The 10250-nt window shown below is 36.4% G+C and overlaps 1 protein-coding gene across 1 annotated transcript in view; it reads right to left on the bottom strand.

Moving 5' to 3' along the window:
- The window catches only part of NBEAL1 (neurobeachin-like 1), a gene marked incomplete at both ends in the record, with an annotated part of 55769 nt that extends 46405 nt beyond the window's left edge, over positions 1–9364 (bottom strand). Inside the window, 5 exons of the mRNA XM_010181353.1 lie at positions 667–749; positions 1984–2111; positions 2299–2380; positions 3735–3896; positions 9273–9364. Of these exons, the coding sequence (XP_010179655.1) occupies positions 667–749; positions 1984–2111; positions 2299–2380; positions 3735–3896; positions 9273–9364 (547 nt within the window). The remainder of the gene's footprint in view (positions 1–666; positions 750–1983; positions 2112–2298; positions 2381–3734; positions 3897–9272) is intronic.
- Positions 9365–10250: the final 886 nt, after the last annotated feature.

Here is a 10250-nt window from a genome sequence, read left to right as displayed (position 1 = left end):
TGCTGCTTCAGTTCTCTTGGCACTAGCACTTCGGTGTGCTAAACTGGCAAACTAGCTGGGCATCCCACCTTCCCAAGATTTAAGTACAGAACATGGCCATGTAAGTCCTCCTTTTCAACACAACTAGTCTGTAATGGTAAAAACACATGAATTCCAAAGTAGCCATCATGATACTTAATGACTTAACCAGAGACAAAACAGAGCAGTTTCCCAAACTACAGTCTAAGGAGCATTTGCTAGGTGGATGGCACAGAGTTTCCTTCTTTCTTGCTGGTAAATCATATTAAGAGACAAAAACACACAAACACTTTCCTAAGACTATTTTTCCGTGTGAGTTATCATTATTGCTGCTACAGGGATCTTATGTGGAATCACTATATGTACCCTAATAAATGGGAAAGTTGACAATTCACACAACCAACTCTATTAAACCACATTAAGTACTGAAAGAAAGTCTGAAAAAAACCTTTCAAAGATGAGTAGAAATGGCAAGATGGTGATGCTCAGGGCTAAAAACAAGCAAACAAAGCAACCCACTTCATTTAGCCTCAGAAAGCAAGTGAGGTGCTTTTACATTTATCAAGCATTAGGGGAAAGGAACTTGGAATCACTAAATTCACTCCTCCAAAGACAACTATTTTTAAACATGCTGTTGATAATACTTACGGTAAAAGAAAGGGACAAACTCAACAGTGAGGGAAGCTGGTTTATACTTCTGTCTGCTCTTTTCAACTGTACTAAGGAAACGTCTGCAATTACATTAAAAAGGATACACCAAAGAAATTAGATATGATACCTTTGTTTATGACTTTCTTATTAATTTATGACTTCATAACAGAAAACTGCCAAATATCAGAAGTTATCTTTTACCTACAGGATCAAAAAGAAGAATAGTATTTCATTCTGAAAAAATGAATCACAGCTAATCCTGTATTTACTGTTCTGCTCCTTGAAATACCTTAACTTTTTACAATATGATTTAGTTAAAAAAAAAAAAAAGAGCCAGCAATCTGTTATTTAGTCCTTGCCTACTGCAACTAAGCCAAGAGCTAGACTGCCAAATTTCTTAACCATGCAATTTGAAATAGGCACAAAACATTATTCTGGGTTCATTATTTAGGGGCAAGGGAGAATGACAGACCATCAAATTAAAGGGATATAATTCTACTAATACATTATAAACTTATTTTCAAAGATGGAGCATCTCTATACTGTGATCTTTAATAACTTCTTTTGCCCTAATTCAACCAGGTCTGCCCACTCCATTCTTTTTGGCGTGCTTGTTCTACCAGTTTAGAAAAATGGTCCAGTTCTTGAAAGGAGAAAGGAAAGGAAGGGCCTTCACGTTGGTCAGGTACAACCAAACACCTCTTAGTAGATCCTCAAATTTAATTTTGTTTTAACTTCTAGACTATCAGGAAATATATTATAACTCTAGAAGAAGTACTTAAATCTTATCCAGTTTCAGAAAGTATAACACTTTTCTGTGGTGTGATTATATTGATTCACTGCCAAATTCTGCACCTTCACTGTTTGTACATTTACTCATTTTGAGTATTTATACTCTACATGAGACATGACGAAATGTGGTGGCACGACCGACACTAAATTTAAAAACAGCTTAATATTACACTGACAGGCCAGACATGAGAACTGGTGTCAATTCCTGGTCTGTCCTAGAAAAGAGGAATTCTCATGCTGCACAAAAATACCGGAAGTTGTGATCCTTACATGCTCCTTAAAACTTTGTACACAATGATTCAAGCTGTTATTGAGGATACTACCTTTTGTTTCCATAACAGCCTCATGAAATCTGCAGTCCACGCAGTATTATGGCATACTACAGGTTTTGAGCTACAAAGAAAACCCAGCAGCCAAGGCACACAGCTCACAGGATCCCCACTCTGTTTGCACAGCGTCAAACAAGTGACTTGCTGCACAAATGCAAGTCACAGAGGTAGTACAAATGCTGTGCTAGCATACCCTGCAATTCGCTGCCTCCAGTTTCGGTATGGATCGTAGAGACTTTCACAAAAAGCCAACGCATGTCTCACAAATTCTTCTATGGGGGTCTGATCTGCCACTTCTTTTTCTTTTGTTTTGCTTTTTAACTGAGGAAAAAAAGAAAGCTGTGGTCAGTTTCTAGAAGTTGAAAATTAATCTTGATCGCCTCCAGAAAAGCTCTGAGCCCACAGATTGTTCCCCAAACATCACTACTATTGAAAAAGCAGACCACATAAGCAAGAGCAGGAAGCATTGGATGACAAAAATAACAGATAAGAATTGTTAACCACATACCTGTTGAATGTATAATGTAGTCATGGTGATAACATGGTTAATGTATGAACACATCCCAATCTCCTCCACATTAGCCAAATTTCTATGAAGACATAAAACAAAAACCACAGAAATGTACACAGGGTATCATTTGAGGCTAGTTCAAACAATGTTTGTTTTAGCATTCTGTCCATAATGATGCAAAAGTATAACATTTCAAAAACACTCTCCAAAAGACTGCACGTACTCAAATGTTTATTTCTGTCACAGTAACAGAACTCACAAGTTTTCTTCTAACAGGAAGAAAAAGAAAGACCCAAGTGACTCTGCTGTAGGCCAATTCTATCTGGAATTTGGGGTTTCAGAGGTTAAGCAGATTCCCAAGACACTCTGAATAGAAAGCTCAGAAATGGCACCTGATAACAAAGACAGTAACTTAGATTTCTCCCACAATACTAGTGCATACACTTTCTAAAACTTCAGCAAACACATTACCTAGAAGAATTTATTCACTTTGAATTCTCCCAAAGAAAACAAACATCTAATAAATTATCTCAGAACATAAATAAATCAACAGCAACAAAGAAATAGCACGGACATGTTATTTCTCAGTCTTGAGGACAAATCACAAACATCAGATACTGAAGTGATGACGTGAAGAGAACTTTTCACCAATTAAGTAAGACTGAGAACAAGTCTGTAATTCAGGAACACATTACCATCTACTCAGCTTATACTTAATATTACAGGATACTTAAACACTGCCCTACAACCCTTTGTATTGTCTTAGGGGTAAGAAGAGCCAAAGGACCCAAAAAAGCTGCTTCAAATACTCCCCAGAAAGGGTGATCACATATTATATTTTAGCCCCTTCCTCTCTTAATGCAGTTTACAATAGAAGACTGAAGAAATAGTGGGGAATAGACCCCTAAGAAGAGTTTGTTCACCTGCTTCAACATTATAATAAAATAAGACATAAGTTTCAGAAGGCAGCCAGATGCATTACTAGTGTAATAAATTAGTTTCCTAAGCTGTTTATGGAATTATAAGCATCTTAAGAATGTGAAACAGTTCTTCCTGTACAGTTCTCTCTTGCATTACTTCATATCCAACACTTGTTAGAACATGCCTTTTCTTTTAAGAATTTCTTATGCCAGGTACACTACATCTTGAATTCCTATAGATATATCTTATGTAATTACAAGGAACTTAAGTGTCTAAACCCCTTCTATTCCATTTCTCATGGCAAACATTGCTAGGATGACTGCATTGCTCCCCTCTCTCTCTTTTATTCCCTCTTCCTTTATTTTGAAGATTCTGAGAAGTGGTATTTCTCTGTTTCTACTAGAGAGTGTCAAATCACAATGTTTGTGTCAAAAATCTACATTTATAGGCTGCATTAAGGTTTTTTTTAAACAAAGCAATAGCCTTGCTGAGGTAACAGTCAGAACAAATACCTGCAAAGGATAATAAAGAATTTCACAAGTAGAAGTGACAGAGCCTGCTGCTGCTCTTCTAGTCCATCTGACATTTTCTGGACACACTGTAGCAGCTGGAGCCTGAGGACCTGAAGAATGTTATCAGGAAGCAGTGATATTCCTGGAGGAATGTCATCCACCCTACAGAGGAAAAAACCCACAAAAATATTGTTAGTCATGTAAATGACACTTTACCAATCAATTTTAATGTGCTCATGTAGTGTTCCAATAAACCTCTATAAGCAAGGTTACTGATCTGATGGCTCACAAACAGCTTCTAATGAGCCACAAGGAAATGTCTAGTGGCAATATGTCAGTTTGAGCTTCCTTTTCCCCAGCAATGAACTGCATTGAAAAAAAGGTGTTAAAAACATCAGTGAGTGGATTCCTAAATGCTCCTCCACACAATGACCTGCCTTAACTGTCACAGAGTAACTGCATGGCCTTCAGCAGGCAAACGGGTGGCCTGGGAAATCTCTAAATAAATGAAGGGATAGCCATAATGGAATGAAACAAAAACTAAATACAAAGGAAACTTTTTCAACTTTCTACTGAAGATCAGAAGTGTCCAAATAAATGAGATGCCAATTATTAAACATTTATTGAAGCCCAGTTGGTATTCATCCACAGTGAACCTCAGGTCAGTCTTAGATGATTTTTTATAAAAATCTGTACAAATTAAGATTAAATAGAAAAAGAAAGCTGTTCACAATAAGATTAAACAAAGGAAGACTTGAAAAATCAGCGTCTGAATATGACGGAAAGGGAGCTCTCAGAAATCTGACTCTTGACACACTGATTTTACACGAAAAGTTGACCCATCCTTACTAGTTTCTGGATATCATTAATCCAGCAAACAGTTGTTTTCCTGCTATCTAATTATTTTTAGGAGACACAGACATGTTGGTGTTAAATGTGACAACTGTACCAAGGACAGATATGGCCCTGAAGAACATTATGTATTCTTACCTATTTTTTTTGCTAAACTGAAACATTTTTAGAAATACACCAGTGAGAATCAAAAGAAGAAAAAAAAATCACAAATAAACCCAATACCTAAGCCAATGCTTCAAGAACAGCCATACAGAAACCCATTTCAGCAACAGTACAGAAATATATAGATGTGTTAGCACATTCGCTGGGATGAAGACTGTTTATTTACTGTTGCACAAGCTAAATTAAGAGATCCACTGTTTACCCTGACATGCACTCCATGAACTCTACACAGGAAAAGGAAGACACAAGCAAAAGCCATACAGCTTAGAAAAGCCTTCAATGTGGCCAAAGCCAGAGGGGAAAAATTACAACAGAATTCAGTTAGCTCAAAAACTCACTAGTGGCACTTGCATACGTATATTTGTGTAAGAATAAGCATCAAAACACATGGAGAAATGCAATGACTAACACTAAATACTGTGATACTGATTATTTGAGGAAAATGGGGAAGAATACATTGTTTAGCTTTTAAAGTTGAAAGGGAAGCCTACATAGAAGGGAAAAACTGAGACCAAATTTAGTAAAACAACCAGACAGATATAAGTGGGAGCAAGCTCCCATGTCCTAGAAATCAAGAGTTACCTATCTGTATACAGAGGACCAAATACTGTTCATTCCCTTGCCTCTTCACAGAATTTTTAGATCTTGGGATTCAGAAAGTTTTAACAGAAATTTTGTAGGGCCTAGCCTCTAGACTGATAGAGGCACTAACCACAGAACTGAGAGCAACTGCTTTTTTCCAACACAACTGACAAGAAAGAAATTTTAATTTCTGTGATAGCAGCTTCACCCCTCAAGATGCCAGGAGATCCATACCCTCTGGGACCATAAGCATGGCTCCTCATAATCTGGTAACTCATAATCTCTGTATTAGGAAGACCATAATTTTTGACAGCTGAAGTCATATACTCAGAAGTAACTTCCCTAAAATGGCCAATGAGTCTTTTTCACGGTAAGATCTTAAAATGCCTTACAAGAAAGCAAACAGTATACCCTTCATGCCTCACATCCCAAATAATGGTTTCTCTGCAGTAGCTGCCTGTCTGTGTTATTGCACAACCGATGAGAAATTACTGCCTTATGCAAGACAGGCACAAGAAGTGCTAATCGTGATTACTCAAACTGAATACACTACAGAGTACATAGAAAAATAGAAATATTTATAAATAATCAAACTTCTTCTCACCCCAGAGCAAATTACTACTCATCTACTACTACTATCAGAAAAATCTAACAGTTAAATTTGTGGACATGTAGTAGCAATTTTTCCTGACAAGACTAGCTGTGTAAACTAAATATTCCAACAGGAAATAAATAAAAAACCTCTCAAAAAATCATACCTTAACTGACATTCTTATTTGACTGCTGGCACTCCATCTCAAAAATATGAGAGAGACTATGACATGTTTGTGTTTTTTGTCATTTCCTTGCATTACACTAGCATGGTTATGCAGTAATATAAATTGTCATCTCAGGTGTTTGAAAGGAAGTTAAATTAGTCTCTAAATTATATTCACATAGTACAGCTCAAACTCACACACCAAGAATTTAAACTGCTCCTCCGCCAGTGGTAAGCATTTTGGAATACAGTGCTGTAGAAAACCAGGCTTTACCTATTAACTGCCATGAAACCATGTAATCAGCACTCCTATCACAATTCCTGCATCATTTTTATGTTGATTTGAAGTCAGCAAGTTAACAGAGTATGGTTTCTATGGTTTCTTGCGTGACCTTCCTTTAAGCTCCTTTGCTCAAGATCATGCAAACCTAAAGCAGAAAGAAAAGCATGACAGCGCTCTGAAGGCCTTTGTTGTTTCTGAAAGTATTAAACCAAATAATTCCTCTCTTTCAATTAGGGGGGGAAAACATCCTACCAGCTGGTAGTTTTATCCTTTTTGAAGTAAATACATATGAGATGAAATGTTTTTAGAGAAAGGACAAGTGTACTAATCTTTTGTGCTTGATGCTCAAAGCCATCAGCATAGCTATTTTCACCTTTTCAGTAAACTAATTGAAAACACCATTAATGAACCATTTCACTAAAATATAGGGTAGATGCACAGAGACAGAGGTAGAACTGAAGCTGTATAAGCCTATAAGCTGCATAACTGTATAAGCTCTACTTATACAGTCAAACCATATCACTGAATACACTCATCCTCTACAGAGATATTCTAATTCTGCACTACGTAACATCTTTCAGATTTTCAAAGCAGATTTCAGGAAATTACATATTTTTATTTACAGAAGATATACTCTTATGAGTTAAATCAGGAAGTGACAGTGCCAGTTAAGAGACCTTCCTTCAAGGAAAAAAACCTAAAACACACACTAAGTTTCATTACATTTCATAAATGGCTTTTTTTTGGATGCTAAAAAAAGCCCACACGTTTCACATTGACGAAACTTCATGCCTATCTTCCAAAAGGTTGGTTTTGTCCAGCAATCTGTACAAGCTTTCTTCTCTCTACGCAGTTTCTCATTATTTCCTGCCATATGCCTTTCAGTACACAAGGTCTTTCAGGCATATAGCTGTAAAGTATACCAAGATTTATATAAGGAAAAAAAAAAAGTATTAGTCCACTCAGGTTCACATTTTAGCTAGCATCATGTATTATTTACAAGACCAAAGACAGAAATGGTTATTTAATAAGCAACGCCAGTAAAAAAAGTTGAGTCCACAGGATCCTATGGTTACTGAAAATCAGTATTTGGTTGTTCCACGCTGACTTACTTTTTTTTTTTTTTTGCAGGCTCAGTAGTATCAGTTCCACAATGCAAATGCCTGCAATATAAATTTATAAACCCCAGAAAGATGCCACTTTTCACATGCTTGATTATCTCACAAATGCAAATAAGGGCAGAAAGGCAATACTTTGTTAATTCTAATATCTGCTCTCACACAGTGTAATTTTTAATCCAGCCATCAAAGCAGAGGAATGATTTGCCTTCACCCCTATGCTGCTTTGGTATGTTTTCTCTACATCTGTTACACAAATGAGTCTAAATCCACATGGGCCTATTCTTCCAGACTAATCACTAATCCTGTCATTAACCTCAGAAAAATACACTATTTTTATGCTGACAAAACCATCATTTAGCACAATGAAGATGCTGCTATTGCTCTGCACAACTAAGCTTCATTCGTGCTTTGTTTTGTTTTTGTTACATTGCTGTAAAAAAAAAAAAACAAACGAAAAACAAAACTCATGAACACACGTAAACCAAAAGACACTTAAAAAAGCTCAAAGTACCAAGATACTCTTCTTTTCCACTGTTCAAATTTCAATATTAAATGGTATGTTAAAACTTTTAGTATGTATATTGTACACTTTTAGAATTAAACAGTATGTTAAACTTTTTTACTTAACTAAACACAGTAAGGTGCAATTTTGACACTACAAAAAAAACCAGATCTCTCTCAGAAGAGAATTTGAAGGTCTTGCTTATTGGTAATTGCATTGTATATTTTGCATTCATCTAGGCATTATGAGGAAAATGTCAATACAAAGAGCTGAGAAGCCCAGTTTTTATCCACTGAGATCCAGTTGCAGCATTCTTCATTTCCTTGTAACAGCAGAGGCTATCGCTTACACTTCAAACAGGATCTGATCCAAAGCCCATTAAAGAATTCCCATTGATTTCAACATGGCTTGGACTGCAGCCATCATGCAGGGAGAGCCATGCTTTGCATTCAAACACTAGCAGTGGTATCAGCTGTAATACTGACACCAGTTCTTAGGACTTCTCAATCCTGTAACATTTGTTTTTACTTAAAACCCTTAGTTCTTGCAAGCATCTCAACAGCAAGAGAAAACATCCAGTGCCTAAGTCACTATTCCTCATTTGCAAAGTTAGTCTTTAAAACACAATCCTTAGAACACAGCAGACAAATTCAAAATACTAAATGTGGAACTTTGAAATTAGAGTTCACCTCACAATTTCATCTGAAAGCCTGTGATCAGCAACAAGGATGAAGTCAGCAATACTTTTGCCCTGAACTGAAGTTTACATGGATGCAAACAAATAAATAATTTTAAAGTTTATAATTTGTGCACATTTTAATTTTTTAAAGATTTTCAGCTAAGATACTCGAATCTTTCAGTAATCTGATCCTTAATCTTAAAGCAATCCCTGAAATAAAATTACAAAACTCTTTTCCTACATCTTACTTTATTCAGTTACTACTGATACAAATACTGAGCACTAATACTGACTAATACTATTTCATATGCAACATTTAATGAATACTTATTTTAAAAAATGCACATGGATTAATATTTCTACGAGCAAGAAAACGTGAACACTCATGCCATCTTCTGATATAATGCAAATACCAGTATTTGCCTAGTTTCATCATTCCCAACCCAACATGACCTTCAAAAGAATGCGAATGCCATTCAACAACTGAAAAATCCTTTTGTTTAAAGGCAGTATTGCTGCTGAACAAGACTGGGCTCTCAGCCAGGTCTGTTTCAGATATCAAAGAAAGATGAACAGGTCTGTAATTCTACTACATACCTAGTCGGCAGCTTCTCAAAGTCCACATCCAGAAACTGTTCATAGCTGGAAACAAAGCTATCCAACCAGAGCTTCAGGTAATCTGGATCCTTCTGTAAAAAAAGTAGAGGAGAACATAAGGCAATACTGCATTCAAGATGATCTGTCAACAACTCTGCAGTACTAACTTGAATGGAAAGCTTTTCTTTAACACATTTCAACTGGCAGAAATGAAGACTTTTAGAACTAAAAAAACATAACCAAACAAAAAAAATCCCTGTGTCCTTGAAAGTCTCAGTCATATTGTGCTGGACATTCTTGCACTACTTAGTGCAAGGAACTAAATTAGTTCATGTGGAACTAATGAACTCACTAGGAACACATTAGTTCATGTGTTTCCACTTCCAGGTACCAAAGCCAATCAAAGCATTTTAGCTTCTCTCCCCACCAACAATCTTTACTTACTCTCTAGAGTAACACATACCAGCTTTGCAAAAATTACTACTACATTCTAGTCTTGATGGCATAGACTTCAGTACACAACACTCTTTATGGCTTATAAAATTAAGTAAGAACTCCAATGACAATCTTAATCACAAATTTTGGTTTCTTGCTTCATTCATTGATCAACACGGCAGCTAGCAGCAGATTAGAGCCAGATGAAATATTCCAAGTGACAATGCCGAGTCTGTGACTTGGATACTAGGTATCTATAAACTAGACAAGAATTTAAATTTTTGGCTTTCTTTTTTTCAGCAGAGCACACAGACTCTGTTCTTGACCAGCAGTTCATCACGGCTAGGTACTGTGCCAGCAGGGAGGACAGATACTAAAACACCACAAACCACCACAGGAAAATTCCATCAAACTATGTCATTTGAGATAGACTCACTTTACAAGTCAAGCTGCTTAATTTTCAAAAAAGCAATGTGCCAGACCGTAGCCAACATATTGCTCCACAAGGACTGTACAGTCATGTCCATTAATAAATATCCATGC

This window comes from Mesitornis unicolor, unplaced genomic scaffold (assembly GCF_000695765.1).
Source record: "Mesitornis unicolor isolate BGI_N332 unplaced genomic scaffold, ASM69576v1 scaffold11513, whole genome shotgun sequence".
NCBI classification, from domain to species: Eukaryota; Metazoa; Chordata; class Aves; order Mesitornithiformes; family Mesitornithidae; genus Mesitornis; species Mesitornis unicolor.
Note: the sequence above shows the minus strand (reverse complement) of the source record. Positions and strands in the feature narration are given on the sequence as shown.